Source organism: Poecilia formosa, unplaced genomic scaffold (assembly GCF_000485575.1).
Source record: "Poecilia formosa unplaced genomic scaffold, Poecilia_formosa-5.1.2 Scaffold196, whole genome shotgun sequence".
Taxonomy (NCBI): Eukaryota; Metazoa; Chordata; class Actinopteri; order Cyprinodontiformes; family Poeciliidae; genus Poecilia; species Poecilia formosa.
In genome coordinates this window covers 323,756-338,772 of record NW_006800135.1, presented here as the reverse complement: position 1 = coordinate 338,772, position 15,017 = coordinate 323,756, and the positions used below count along the sequence as shown (strand labels likewise).

The 15,017-nt window shown below is 42.4% G+C and overlaps 1 protein-coding gene across 5 annotated transcripts in view; it reads left to right on the top strand.

Annotated features, from left to right (window-relative positions):
• The window catches only part of klhl29 (kelch like family member 29), a 274,351-nt gene that overhangs the window by 162,822 nt on the left and 96,512 nt on the right, over positions 1 to 15,017 (top strand). For 4 of the 5 annotated variants that reach the window (XM_016678942.1, XM_016678943.1, XM_016678944.1 and 1 more), the window contains 3 exons: positions 4,248 to 4,386; positions 4,519 to 4,608; positions 12,431 to 12,627. In XM_016678942.1, the coding sequence (XP_016534428.1) occupies positions 4,248 to 4,386; positions 4,519 to 4,608; positions 12,431 to 12,627 (426 nt within the window). The remainder of the gene's footprint in view (positions 1 to 4,247; positions 4,387 to 4,518; positions 4,609 to 12,430; positions 12,628 to 15,017) is intronic. The other variant, XM_007566636.2, reaches the window with a different exon arrangement.

The following is a 15,017-nucleotide window of genomic DNA, read 5'->3' as shown; positions in this document are numbered from 1 at the left end:
AGGTAATTATGTGTTTACTTGTTAAAAGGCAGGATCTCATTTCGAAAGAAAGACAACAAGGGGAACTAGAACTGTTTTAAATGGATTTTTTCCTCATATTTCTCTGGTGAAATAAAATGTTTAGTGTAACGGATAATTCTCCTAAAAAAATAAATGTACAAAAGGAAGAGAATTTCAGTTTTTCTTGCCAAAGTAATATTTTGTGTGTTTTTTTTAAACAAAAATGTTTAAAAAAATATTTAAGAAATAATGCAAAGCATTTAAAAAAAAAAAAAAAAAAAAAAAAGTAATTGTATTGCTTTGGAAAAAATAGTGGAAATAGTGGAAAAACCTAATAGAAATTAACTACATATATCTTATATAAGGCCACATTTCAATTTAGATTTAATACTTCAATATTTTTTTGCTTTTTTAAAAAAACAAAAAAGGTTAAAACATGGAATAGAAGTACTTTATCTTCCCGAAACTGCATAACAGAAATCTAGTAGCAGATTTATCTAATTTAGTTATTTACTTTCTATGCAGAGTTGCCTAAATTCATACAAAGCTAAAAAAAAAAAAGAAAGAAAAATCGAGAACTTAAGGCACCGCTTCGTGAGTGGTGGGGTTTTGTGTAGCACAAAATGGTGGAACTACAGATGTGCGTGCAAAACCCCCAAAATGGCTCCCAGTTCAGCCACCAATCGCGTGCCGAGTCGTACTCTCGCTGCCGCCAATCAGCTGTTCGGTAACCGACTTACGGTGGCGTTTGGTCGGGAGGCCGAGTGCAAGCTGATAGGCTAGTTGAGATCCCACCTGAAGACCCCATTGGCCCCAGAGCACAGACATGTTTGAGTAGAGTTACTAGGCTGAACAGCAGAGTTGGTGCAGCGTGCATGCCCCCACCTCGTCGTGTCGGCCAATCATGAAAAGATAGCGCAGGGTGGCGGTGTTACCACGAGGCGCTCGGGGGGCAGGACAATGTGCTACGACATGGCATCAGTGTTTGCGTTGTGTGTCACTGTAGCACACAATACCCCAATGAGGGTGCTTGCTCACTTGGAATTGTACCACTATGTTATCCATCTGGTGTGACTGAGTCTTGCAGAGCTTTACAGTTCTCAAAGATTTTCTCCGGAGAGTATTGAGATGTTTCAACAGTGCCTTGGTTCCATTGAGCATGGCTTTCCTTCTCCACACTTGTGCCCATCTCCAAAAACGGGGACGCCATGTGCAGTTTCATGGTCCGCGGTGGCGACGAGTTGTTCTGGGGGGTGCTCTGCTAATGCACCCCCATGAAGCCATAATTAGCGTTTCCATCACGCTTTCAGGTGTGTGTGTGTGTGTGCAGCTCCGAGGGAGGTGCCCATTGTCTGTTGACAAGTGGAGTTCTCCATCTCTCCCGCTTACTTTCCCCCTTTCTTGGGGTGAACTTGTGGTATGAGGTGTGGCTGATTAGAGGTGAGAGCCATAGCGCTGCCTGGAAATCCTCTAATGCAGACTCCGAACTGCCGTGCTTTCATTATTCAGAGTCCATGTCCACAAAGTAATCAGAAATCTGGCCAACTGACAGTGGAAAGTAGAGAGAGGGAGAGAGAGACCGATGAAAGACGAGGCAGCCCTTTGTGTTTTTGTGCGGATGTCTATGGCTTACATGAACCATGTAGCCGTGCAACCAATCAGAGTACAGGAGATGTACTGTCAAAACCAGCAGCACTCATTATTCTCTGCCTCAATTAGTATTCAGCATGTTTAATAACCAGGTCATTTTCTTTTAGGTCAGTCATTCCTTGATGCAATAACTCTGGAAAAGAGGCGTGTTTTTTTCTTTTTTCTTTTCCCCCTGTTCGAAGCACGTATCTGAATCGCACCTTATTTGTCATGTGTCTTTATGCTGTATAATTTCAGCCACTGAGGTAATTCATAGCTGAGCTCTGCGTGTCAGGCGGGGAGAATAGAGGGAGCTAAATGAGCAGATATTCTAGTCGAACAGAAAGGTGAGTGTCATTCCAGGTTAATTAAATCCTAGCTTTCAGTCTGGGACGAACACAGACCTCTGTCAGGATGATGACAACAAGAAATCCGTTTTTGGTCATCGGCACAATCGGATTGGTCAGTTTCTGGCGTTTTCGAGCCTGCTTAAATCACGCATTTGTTCATAAACATCACCTTCCTCGTAGCACATGACATTACTGACAGCTGACTCACCATGGCAGTCCTGCAGATGAGGTTGCTATTGTTGATTGGCACATTTAAGCTAGTTCTGTGAAGGTAGTACGCACTTTAGCTTTAGGGAAAGGATTTGCCACCTTTTTTTTTAATCTGAATTATTCCTTATCTCGCACGGTTCTGCTCGCTCTCTCCTGGATGGTGTGCCTTTTTTTTTTTGTTTTGTTTTCCACGCAGGCTCTGCTTTCTGTGCCTCACAGTCTGTATCCTCAGCGAACGGCTCTGCTAATGCCACAGCGTTTGTCTGGAAGACGCCTCCTTCCATAATCACGATGTTCCACGTCCCCGTTCATCTGTATTTAGCAATCGAAGTCTCTCAGAGCTCTGTTTTTAGAGCCAGTCTCAATAGGAGATTAACAAAGCGTCGGCGTCGGATCTCCCTCCCAGAGCTGTAGGATAAGTTGCCAGTCTCCCGCTGATTTTCACTCTCAGCATCCCCTCATGGTGCCTCATTAAGATGCAGACAAACAAGCGCCCCCGACCCAACGCTACAGTAAGGCCAGGCTTAGCATGGCGCTGCTTCGTCACATTTCTATGTGTGCCGTGGCCTTTAGCGGCACATTGCTTCTGGCTCCACGCATGTTCTCTCAGAATGTGCTGTCCTTGTTCCCCCCCCCTCCTCCATTCCCTCACGACTTTATTTATTTATTTATTTTTTCCAGAGGAGGATAAGTGTGTGCGTGGATGGGTGTTTTTTCCATTGAAAGCGTGAGAGGAGAGGATGGTGGGATTAGCGGATAACATGTGAAGGTCAGCTCTGTGCTGAGCACGGCTTAAGTGAGAGGCCAAAGATTTTGATTTCATTTTGAATAATGCATTGACAGTGTCTCTGTTTTCAGTCCTCTGGTATTTTAGATCCTCTCTGATCTTGATATTGGGTGCGTGACCAAGATCCTTTGCTCTTGGTCCTGCTTGTTTACTACAAGTTTAACAATCTCACTGAATATAAAAATAAAAAATAAAAAAAAACTGTTTTTTTGAATACTGATGTACATTGTCTTCCAAAAGTGTTCATACCGCTAGAACTTTTTCATATTTTGGTCAAGGTACAACTCGCAAACTACAATGTGTTTTTGGGGGGATTTTATATGAGAGGCTGCTACGACCTTGTGCGTGGTTGTGAAGCGGAAGGAATTTTCTTTGTATTTAGTTTTACAACGGAAAATCAGGAAGAGTGGCAAGCATTTCTACTCGTCCTGCCAGAGTCAACTCTTTATAGATCCACCTTTTGCTGCGATTGCAGCTGCAAGACTTTTAGGGTCGGTCTCTTCCAACTTGGCACTTCCTGTGTAAAGACTGAAATCTCGGTTTTAACATGGCGTTTTGAATACGGACGATAAAAGCCTGAATTGTATTCTCACCTGACCACATGCTTTGTGGCAGACTGCACATTGCCACCCTTACATAACGGCCAGATTTGTGGTGTGTGCGACTAATCGCCCTGCTGAAAGATTATTGAGGCAAGTGGTTGCTCTAGATTTAATTTAAGATTATTGGAGTATAGAGAGCTGAACTCAAATGATCCCCACAGAACAAAAATGTCCTTTTTCTTCACGAATGTGAGCTACCATGTCGTCCGACATAAAATCACAATAAAACACACAGAGGTTTGTGGTTGTAATCTGACAAAATGCGATAAGGTTCAAGCAGTCTGAAGAGTTTTGTAACACACTGTAGTTTTTTCTTTCATTCATTGTTCTGCCAAACGCTGGCCTTTTCTGAGTAATTTCTTTCCACCCTAAACAGTTTAAGATATGATTTATTTTTTAACATGCACATCTCTATGCTTCCTTCTTTCCGTTCATATTTGCAGAAATGCTTGACCCAATCTGTACCTATAACTTTTCTGCTTCGTGAATAAGCTAAGCCTGGTCATAAACGTGTTCTGCAGTCTGCACCTTTGTTTTCTTGCCATGCTGTCCATGCACTTATCTTTGTGTATGCATGTATGTATGAAATAAAAAATAATAATAAAAAAAAAGACTGTGAAATTCTCAACCTCACTATGGCACTGTTTGTTTCTTTTTCTTCTTCTACAGAGATGTTGAAGGAGTTGAACCAACAGCGCAGAACAAAAGAGTTTACAGACCTGAAAATTATTGTTGAAGGCAAAGAGTTTGAAGTCCACCAAAATGTTCTAGCTTCCTGCAGCTTGTATTTCAAGGACCTGGTGAAAAGGTTTGCCTTCGCTCCCCCTCCCTCCCTCCTCCCCCCCTCTCTTCCGCTCTCCCACCAGCTCTTGATCCAGCCTGTTCTTTTCATAGGGCGCATTTGTGTTGCTTTTTTTCCCTTCCCCTCTCTCTCTTGCAGGTGTGTGAAGACTTTGGTTCCTAGCACAGGGCCAGCAGCCATTCCTTCCTCCACCCACTCAAATGAATGTATCCCAAACCGGAGAAAAAGGTCAACATTCGTCATTACCTTTTCCTCCCCATGTAGGGCGATTTTAACCACATTTCCATTTTAATGAGCAGTAAAAATGTTCCATGACTGGGGATGTTTTTTTCTTTTTTTTTTTGAAACTCACCGAAGGGCCATAACAAAAGAATCATACATTGTACACATTAGGTGGTAATTTGCCAAAGCCACACTGTCCTCTGCAGGCAGAGGGATTTTTTATTTATTTTTCCTGTCACCAGAGCTTCAGTATTTTTGTTTGTTGCTAATTCTCTGAGTTTTTTTCTTTGATTACCAGCCTTTTCATATGCTAATACATCTGGGTTAGTGAGTTTAAGAAAGGAATTTCAGAAGCATTAACAAAGAACAAAACAGAAACACGGCTTTCACAGGTTCTCCCCACCTTTCATTGAAGTATTCAAATGAGTTAAATTCAAGTATTCCCCAAGTATTCTGTCCTTTGTTGCTCCATATCCTTTTGTCTTCACTTGCTGTTTTGTGAATACAAGTACCTGCGTGTCAGTCCCATGCATGACTGTGTGTCCTTATTTTTGTGCTCTCCATGTTTTCCAGCAAGGTAACGCCATAAATCCCTAATGTCGTCATCTTTACTTCAGATCCCTGCAGGTGCTTTCGGCTTGATTGGACCCAAACTTGCTTTGCCACTTTTATGTTTATGTAGTGTGATTTTTTTTTTTTTTTTTTTTTTTTTTTTGCTAGGAAGGAAGTGCTTAGCGAGGACAAAGGAAAACCAAAAGATGTACGCTCTAGCGATAGCGGCGTTGCCGTAGGGAAGTCTCCCACTTTGCCTCGTAGTCACAGTGTCACGACGTTGAGCTCATCAGAGGACCGAGTGCTGCTTATCAGCTGCGGCGGCCTCCTGGCTTGCCACAGATACACTTGTTCCTCCTGAACAGGGATGGAGGGGGAGTGGGGCGGAGGGTTCAAGAGCCAGAACCGAGGTGGAGAAAGCCGAAGAGGCACGTCCTTATGAGGACCGCTCATCTCAATGACAGCTGCTAACGCCATGAATAAAACACAGATGGCCGGTTTTGCTTTGACCTTGACTCTGGCGCACCTGTTTCTTTAGGCACCCGAAGTGATTTTTGATAAAATAGACGCCCACCTCCTCCACCCCCACCCTTCTTGTGAGCCTGTCCATCACATTGTCTCAGCCGCAACTCTTATCTGGGAAGAAGCCCAGATCATTTGTGTGCAAAGACGGAGCCTCAGCACAGCAAAAGCCCCCAGAGGAGCAGGGTTGAATTGTATCGCGCTCATCTTCATGCCTGCTGCGTCTTTCATTGTCTGGTTCCCCTTGTTTCATCGAACTCCTCAGGAGAGAAAATCGTCATCAGTTAGTTAAATATTAGTGAAACTAGTCTGATTTGGAGCTTCATCATTTGACTTCTCACTGCTAAATCTTAAATTAATGCCACTAAAATTTCAGGGCGTCTTAGATTTTACATAATCAGTTTTCTAATTTGTAGCATTTGTGAAGACCCACTTGTCAGAATTTTATTGTTGAAAAACTTCTCCCTTTTTTATGTTGGTTTAAACCATAAATTTACTTTCAATTTAAAACAGACAAAAGCATTTGAAACTGACATTTTCAATGACTGTAGTTATTAGAGTGGATTACTAAAAACACGGACTCCCTTGTCGTCGTCTAGATCACGTAGAACCTTACTTACGTTGACGTTGAAATTTCCAAAAAGCTGCGAACATATCCAAATTGAGCATGTTCCATGAGAGAGAGCTCTCATTTCAGCCTTCCTGTTCCTCACTTGCTCTCTCTCAATCTCTCGCAACACAAGTGAATTGCAGATTCTTCAACAGGTTGTTGAAAATGTGATGTAAATTTACATTGATTCTTATAACTTGGTAAAAGTTTGGATTGCTCTGTAACTGGTCAGGGCTGCTGAAGCTAACAGCGTTATGCTAACATTTAGCTGGGGCTAACGTGAAGAAAATGGCAAGGCAGCACAAAAACAGACTTTGCACAGACGAATAACAGCTTATCTTGGCCGTAACTGACCAGAGGCTCGTCTGCCTCTGAGTTACGACCTCCCATGTGCCGCCCGGGTCACTTTTTGAGCCTGACTTGAATTATGCTTATGCTCCACGTGGCTCACTACTGTCCACATCTTTATGAGGTCAAATACCAGAAATAGGAAGAGAGGTGCTTTCATCTTCTAATATACTCTGTACTCCACCCCTCCTCAGCCAGCTTGTTCAGAAGGCATTTACTGCCGGTCAGAACCCCCGTCAGCTCATAAAACACCCCGGCGTTATGAGAGTGTACGGTATCTGCTTAGGTCTGGATGTGTGTGTGTGTTCGTGGTAAACAACAGGTGTGCTCAGGTGGATGTGTTCACAAAAAAAGATGTACTAATGCGAAATTTGGGTGGGCAGCATTAGTCAGAGCAGAAGAGGTGTTATTTTTGCAAAATAAGGAAAAACACATCTACATTTATTTTTGTGGCCTACCCCCACACACACACACACACACACACACACACACACACAGCAATCCAGTGGCTTAGAAGAGATATCAAAGCCCAGGCAAAATAGTTTACAGGCTTTTATGTGATTTTAAAATGAAAATCTGAAACAACAAAATAGCATTTGTTGGGGAGGTTCCATAAAGTTTGCACTCGACGTCGTATGCTGCACCCGCAGGACGTAATGTCGTTCCTAAATGTACAGACACTAGCGCCCTCACCCCTTCCTAAAAACCTATTACCTTACCATTAAGAGGGCCAACACATGGAGCGCGGAGACAGATCATCGCTGGTAATTCCATTTTTTACCCCTCGGGATTTTCCAATAAGTGTGCTTGCAGGCGTTTAATTTATGGCGACTGCATTGTCACACCACAGTAATGTGAAAAGCTCAGAAATCTTTGAGTAGTCCCGACACGTGCTTTTTCTGCCGTTTGCCCCCGCCCTCTCCTCAACCATTTTTCCATCTGTGTCGGCCCATGAGTTTTTGTGCGCCTGCGAGTCAGACAGCGTTATGACCGTGAAATGTGCAGGGAGCTGTTTTAATGCCCATTGCAGTGTCGGCCCTGTGTGAATACTACTATCCTATATGCTTTGTTCAGCCCTCTGCTGCACATTTCAGCCTGGGGGGGGGCTCATAATGGTGCTACCCCAACTCTGTTCTGTTGCGTTGTTGTGGCTAATATTTAAAGGGTCCAGTTTCCCAAATTACCAAACCTAATTATACATTAACAGCACACAGTGTGGTGAATTTATTTGCGTGGTCATTAGTTTATTACTTAATCCTAACAAGTCGATTATATTAAGTTCAGCAGGTTCTTCGGTTCAGGGAGAGGGATAGATGTACTGTATATAATCCATCAAACTTTATTTATGTAGCACTTTAACAACATACTGACAACTGGGCCAAGTACTTTACAGATTAAAAACGACACACACACACACACACGCACCCACACCAACTCTCTGAAAATCCTAAATGCCACAGACAGAAATTTGCTCCTGGACATATACAGAATGGAAACCCAACAATCACGGATGCTTCATACGTTTCAACATAAATTCAGAAGCATTGTAAAAAAAACTCTCACATAGGGTTAAAGGAGCAGAGCTGCGGAGAAGGTAACGCTATCATTACTGCAGGAGAAAGTGCTGAAAAATTTAAACGTTAAGCATAAAATACAGATGATGAAAAGTAAAACCTTTAATGGTAAAGAATGAAGCCATTCTATTAGAAATGCAGTTTACAACATAAATATTCTGAATAGGAAAAATAAAGTAAATCCTTACAAAAAGATGCCCTAATGTCAATAGGTTTATACGCGAATGCTGGTTCAAATAAGACATTAAAAGACAGATGGTGTTCAACAACTTAGTTGGAAATTATTTATATGGATTTTATCTAAAATAGCAGCTGCAGCCACAGCTTTATGCGGCTTGTTGCAGGAAGCAACAAGCTGCTAAAAAGCTTGTTGCGTCACGCAGCTTGTTTAAACCATGTAGATTGTATTTTATTAACAAATTAAGCAGAGCAGAGAAGAGAAAACAACTTTGTTATTCTGATGCTAATCCTGTTCTTTAATGCAGAAGCAATTAAAAAGTAGGTTTTAATGCCAGCCAATTTAGTAGTACCAGAACTTGAGTTTGTGCTTGGGGGAAACACAAAGACCCGACGCCAAGCAAGCACTAGCGTCCGATTTGAAATGTATGCATGTTTTTAAAAACTGTTCGCTTTTAATGCCATTTATTAAGCTGCAGATTCATTTTAAAACGGCACACCTTAAATACAGACAGACGCTTACTTATAAAATTGTGAAACATGCACCATCTGGTATTCTGCAGTAACACGTCAGTACAATAAGTTGGACTCTGCGAAATTAGTCGGTAGACATAAAATAAATGGGTAAAACCACCTGTTTCATTTGTGTGTCTCAGTATCCACGTAACCCAGTGCCTGTCCCTAGACGAGCTTGTGCTTTGCATAAACAAAACATATGGTCAGTGAGACCCAATTATACAAAATAAACATTCAGGTTTCTCAACCAGAATTTCTAAAATTAATATTTAAAAAAAATGCATTTGCCCATCTGGAGCCAAATGATGACCCTAATGACGTTTAAACATTAAACTAACCTTCTGTCACGTCACATATACTGCAGGTGGTAGAACAAAACCATAGAGATGACACACAGTAAACACTTTTTATTTCAACTTTGATCGATAAAAATCATGTTAAGAATAGTGTATTGAAGGCCCCATAAAATTCTACTAGAGTTTTAATGTTTCATGTAGCTCAACAAGCTCTCGCAGAGGTTTTGCGTCAGCATTTTCCGAAAGTTTTGTTCAAAAGTAGCACCAATCATGGAGATATTACTGGGCAGGTTATTGAGCTGGAATAATTTATTTTTCTTTTACCCAAAAATATGATTTCACAAGCCAGAGTTAGATGATGAAACCCTCCTGGCAGTAATCCTCACACCGGCCCAACTAAAGCTTTTCTCAGAATCAAGATAATAGAAAGGAGTCGGGGGAAATGATCAAATTGGAGGTTCTCCTCAATGACATTCAGTTGAGAGTCATATCCAACAGTGATTTAACTTTTTTTTATGCCAAAGCAGTGCTTCCTGACAATCAGTCCTCAACTTTACCTGTTTTAGGTCAAGTAAAGTTTTTGGCAGGTCTGTCAATCTGATGTCCACCCCCCCACCCCCCCTCCATCCTATCGGTGCTGATGGCTCAGTGTTCACACTCGGCTGGATGGTTGGAGCTTTTAACCTCTCCACCCGTCACCCTGTCCTCTTCGTCCGCTTCTTTCTGCACCTGTTTAAGAGCAACTGTCTGTAGATTCAAATACCACAAACTCAGTGCAGGAAAACGGTAATAAAGGGGAAGGAGAAAAAAAACCCCAGAATCCCAACACTGATAAACCTTCTGTTACATCCATTAATACAACTCGTATCTGATTTATGTTGTGACAGAAATTAAATGCGAGCCATTTTTAGTCCAGCCGGTCTTCGCTTTGCATCCTCTATTTTAGCATATCTCTGTAGTGCACGTTCTCATCCCATGAAAAATGGTCTGATTAGAGCCAACTAGATGCATCCGCCCCCCCTCCCCCACAATCTCCCGTAAACTGGCTTTTTTTTTAGGCTCTGAGATGAATAAGGAAGTGCGTGGGTGTGTTTGTAATGTTGACAGGCTTGCAGGTTTCCCTACAAAAATTTCCTTCTTGAATAAGTGCTGCGTTCCTCACAAACTGATTTCTCTACCTGAGTGTGGCAATCTTCCTCGCCGCTCGCCCTATCTATCCTCCCTCTGTCTCTCCTGTCCTCGCCGCCTCCCTCTTTCAATATTTAAATTCGCGTCTGCAATCAAACGCAGCATAAATATCCACCTCTTTTGGAGAGCTCCGGAAAAGTCATTTCCATAACATAAGTGCTTAGACAAAACAAACTGCCACTTGAGCCGGTTTCCCATTGCACTAATTGACCAAGATGATGAGCATGCTCTTCTTTTATTTTTAGCTCCCCTCTCCTCTTCCTACCTTTTCTTCTTCCCACCTCCCTCCATCACTTTAACCCTGACACACACTCCCTTCCCTTTCCCCCTTTTTTTTTTTTCTTTTCTTTTCTGTCTTGCTACCTGCCCCCCCACTGCAGGGCTTTGAGAGGAAAAAGGGCAATAACGCTGTGTGGCTTTTTGCTTTGCAGGAGGAAAAACTGTGTAACCACTTTGGTTTTTTCAGCCAATGTCCATCCAGAGACAAACGCGGTCGTCTTTCGTGTTTTATTTTTTTTTTATTATTTATTTTGGATGACCTTCTCCATTCTCACTTCCCGAGTGCGCCTCATAAATGACGACTAACGCCTCAGTTCATACACCACAGGCTACTGATGATTATTGCAGCGGGGACAATGGCTCTGTTGAGGTGTGATGGCGTGTTTATGCGGGGTGGGCGGGGACATCTCTTATTTAAAAGACCAGGGTACAGTCATGGAACACACCTAAATTTTCCCCTCAGAAGGATGGCTGCTGGCTGCCTGTGGAAGGACCGTCTCGCCCTGCCTCCCGTTTCCTTTTTTGCCTCCTCGTCATCAACCACATCAGCCCTCCTCTGCTTCCCATCTCTAGCCTTCAACTCCAACCATTCCGTCTGTGTCGTGTGTGTTCTTTTTTTTTTTTTTTCTTTCCTTTTACTTTTTCTTGTTTTGGCCGTCTTCGTCTCACTAAACGCTGTCTCCACTTTCTAATTTATTCCTTCAAAAACAAAAAAGAGGGAAACAGACACCTGTGAACGCACGCGCTCGCAGAGAGACAGACAACACATAATCATTGCGCCGGCATGACTGGCAGGAGCAAACTGCCTCCATCCATCTTAATGCAGGCTACTTTTTATATTGTTGATGTCCGCATCCGCAGGGAGCGAGACATGGTAGAGGGGGCATGCAGTCTGCGGTGCTTTGATTCCATTTATTTTGCCCTTGAGTGGATTATTGTTTCACATGGGACATTAAACATGGGTGGTAAGGTGTTATTTAATGCTCTCATACCTCCCCAAGGGGATCCTGCACGAGAACTAATCTTGGCCATTTGATCCGAGTAAAGTCACAACGTGGCCCAGTTCTGAAAGCGTCCTATTGGGCCCCCGCATTATGGAGGGATATCGTATTCTATTTAATTTGTGCATCCAAGCACTCCCCAGCACCTCTTACGTCACCCCAGTAGGAGTGGATACACGAGCTTTGATATCCAACACGGCAGAGTAGGCTCACGGACAGCGAGTCGCAACAAGCTTTGACCGGCATATATTCCTCACATGGTCACATGTTTGTCTCTTCTCCATTTTCTCCGTTAAGCCCGTCATGTATGCTTGCTTTGCAATAAACTCCTCGCATACATGCAACCAACCATAAAATGCATGCTTTCTTTCAAAAGCAATAACTTTTTTCCATTTGTTTTGTTTTGTTTGTTTGTTTTTTGCCTAATCTTTATTCAGAGGAGACATTTTGTTTCAGATGCAGCACTATAGTTGTAAATCTGCTTCCCCCCTCCCCATAGAAAAGTAGAAACCATCCACAGTTCTGTTTTTTTCCCTTTTCCTCTTTGTGTTATACTGTTGTGTAACGACTCTCTTATTTTCCTCCCAACTCTTGTTTTAGCTGTCTGTTGTGTGTTGCATACATGTCTTTGTATCCCTGTCTTCCTTTTTTCTGTCTGTCTGTTTTTTTTGTTTGTTTGTTTTTTTTTTGGTTTGCTCCTCGTTGCGTTTCCTAAGACCACCTCCCTAAACGTGCCTTTTCTCCCCGCCGTGATTGGTTGATCAGGTCGTCAGGGGAGACGAAGAGCGGGGAGATGCTGGAGCTCACCATGAGCAACATCGGCGCCGATGTGCTGGAGCTGCTGCTGGAGTTCGTCTACACGGGTTCGCTGGTTATCAACTCGGCCAACGCCAAGACGCTGCTGGAGGCCGCCAACAAGTTCCAGTTCAACACCTTCTGCAAAGTCTGCGTCTCCTTCCTGGGTAAGTCATTTGGGACCATTCTGATTAATACAACACGTTGCAAAAAGATTCATACCCTGTGGAAGAAGGAGCTCTGGCCAGATCGGATCTAAACTGACGAGTCACTGTAGATCAACAGATTATACAGAAGGTGATGCGTGGTAATGGCAGCATACTGCTGTGGGAAATGTTCTGTATGTGGAAAGAAGCTGATTAAATCTGACAGGAAGGCGAGTGGAGCTAAATGCATTGCAATCTTGCTGGGAAGCATGATAGAGGCTGCAGTGGACTTGAAATTGGGCAGAGTTTAACCTTTCAACAGGACAAACATACAGTCAGAGCTACAATGAAGTGGTTTAGGTTAAAGCATAGTTATATAGTCGAACGGTACAGTCAAAATCCAGACCTAAATCCAATTAAGATGCTGTTAGACTTGAGAATAGCTGTCCATCAAGCTGGACTTAGCTTGAGATATTTAGCGATAAACAATAGGCGTCCATTTCAGTCTATAGATGTGTGTAGCAGGGCTGTTGTAAAAAAAATATTGTAGTAATTGAGTACTCTATTGATTGTTGTTATGATTAATCGAATATTCGGAAATCTCTCTCTTCCTCTTTCTCTCTTGTATAAATATACCAGTAGCGTTTTCCCTTCATTCGCTTTGAAACGGTAAAGATGCAGTCTCGGGAGGAGTAAGGCTGTCATGCTCCAAACACCTTATTGGTCCTTCGAAAAACAATAAAAACTCTGAAAATTTGAGAAAATCTGACATTATGCTGCCCAACACCTGGCTGGAAAACAGCACACTATATAATAAAATGTCATTTAACAAAGCTTCCAGGCATATCAATTTTCCTCGAGGAATTTTAATAATCAAGGTACTTGAATCATTGGAGGAATCGTTACAGCCCTAGTGCAATGTCAGCAAAGACTTAACGGCTGTAATTTTAGCAAAACTTGGGACTACAAAGTGTTGACCCCTGCTAAAAAGAAATGCATGCCACACTTTTCAGTCTTTAAGAAATTAACTGAAACCATGTGTCCTTTCTGCTTCACAATTATCTAATTTGTCAGTTTTTCACATTAAAGGTTGAGGTTATCAAGCGGGGAGGAACAAGTTCAAGGAGTTGATCTTTTATATATATATACAGACCAGCTTTTCCAGTCTGCACAACCTCACAGACGGTCTGGGCCAGAACTTACATTTCCTCCTGGAGTTAAACATCATGCTCGTTTTTGTCATGTCTCCACAGCTCATAGCTCTGTTAGAATTGGACTTGCTAACTCTCTCAGCTGGGCACGGTGCCTCTGATCCGCTCCCGGTGGACAGGACCGAGCATGAGCACAGATTTCTAAAAAGGTCAGGGAACAATTGTCACTTAAATGTCAAATCTTCTAGCCTGGAGAATGATGGAGTTGAAAAATAGCTAAACAGATTTATACCCGCAAAAAAAAAAGGTGTAGAAAGTGGAGCATACAAGGGGAGTGGTCTCAGGAGTCCTAAGGGGTCACATGAAAGGCAAATGGCATGTTGCAGATGTGGGTGGGTCAGGCAACCAAAAAAAAAAAAAAAAGCTCCAAATGTCAACTTTTGCATTCCATTTAAGAGATTGTTTTGAGGTATCTGTAACACAAGGGAAGGGCATGTTGGCATAAAGGTCAGCAGTAGAAAAAAAAAATGTAAAGAAGTGGAAGCACATGATATTGATTTGTTTTTCTCGATTTGGGAAAAGGGAAAAAAATAAAGCAGCAGAGAACACATTTGTTACCTTCATTGCCAGCGAGACGTCAATCCATTCTTCCTCGACAAGATTCATGACATTTCATCGCATTAGAACGAGAGAAATACAGGCACAAGCGCATGTCCTTGAGCAGAGAGGAATTGATACCGCGTCAAGAATTATTGAAGTTTGTAACAAATACACCTAGGATAAATGGCAAACATTTCCTCAACCTATTTCCAGTATACCGCTTTGACCTTTATTTATCCACCCTCGGATTCAGGGAAACGGAAGCAAGGCAGAGCGTTTTTGCGTGTGCGCCGCTCTAGCTGAAGTCAGGATTTTATTTTTTTTTTTTTTTTTTGTATGTAAGATCAGCATACAACAGACAGAGCTTTGCAGAAATATTCCTGGAACTTTCTCACACTTTGCCATGTTACATCCCCTGTCTGTGTATTATATTGTGCTTTAATGTGTTAGACCCACCTACAGTAGGAAAATCTATAGTTTTCCACCAAGACATGGACATCTACCTAAACCTGAAAGACACAGAACGAATTCAATCAGCCAATAGGCCTTTGTTATTCTGGAGGAGCTGCCCAGCTCAGGTGGGAGAAACTTTCACCAATATAATTTCTCATCGTGGATGATTTGAATTTCCCTGTTGTGGAAGTGCAGCAAAAAAGTTTC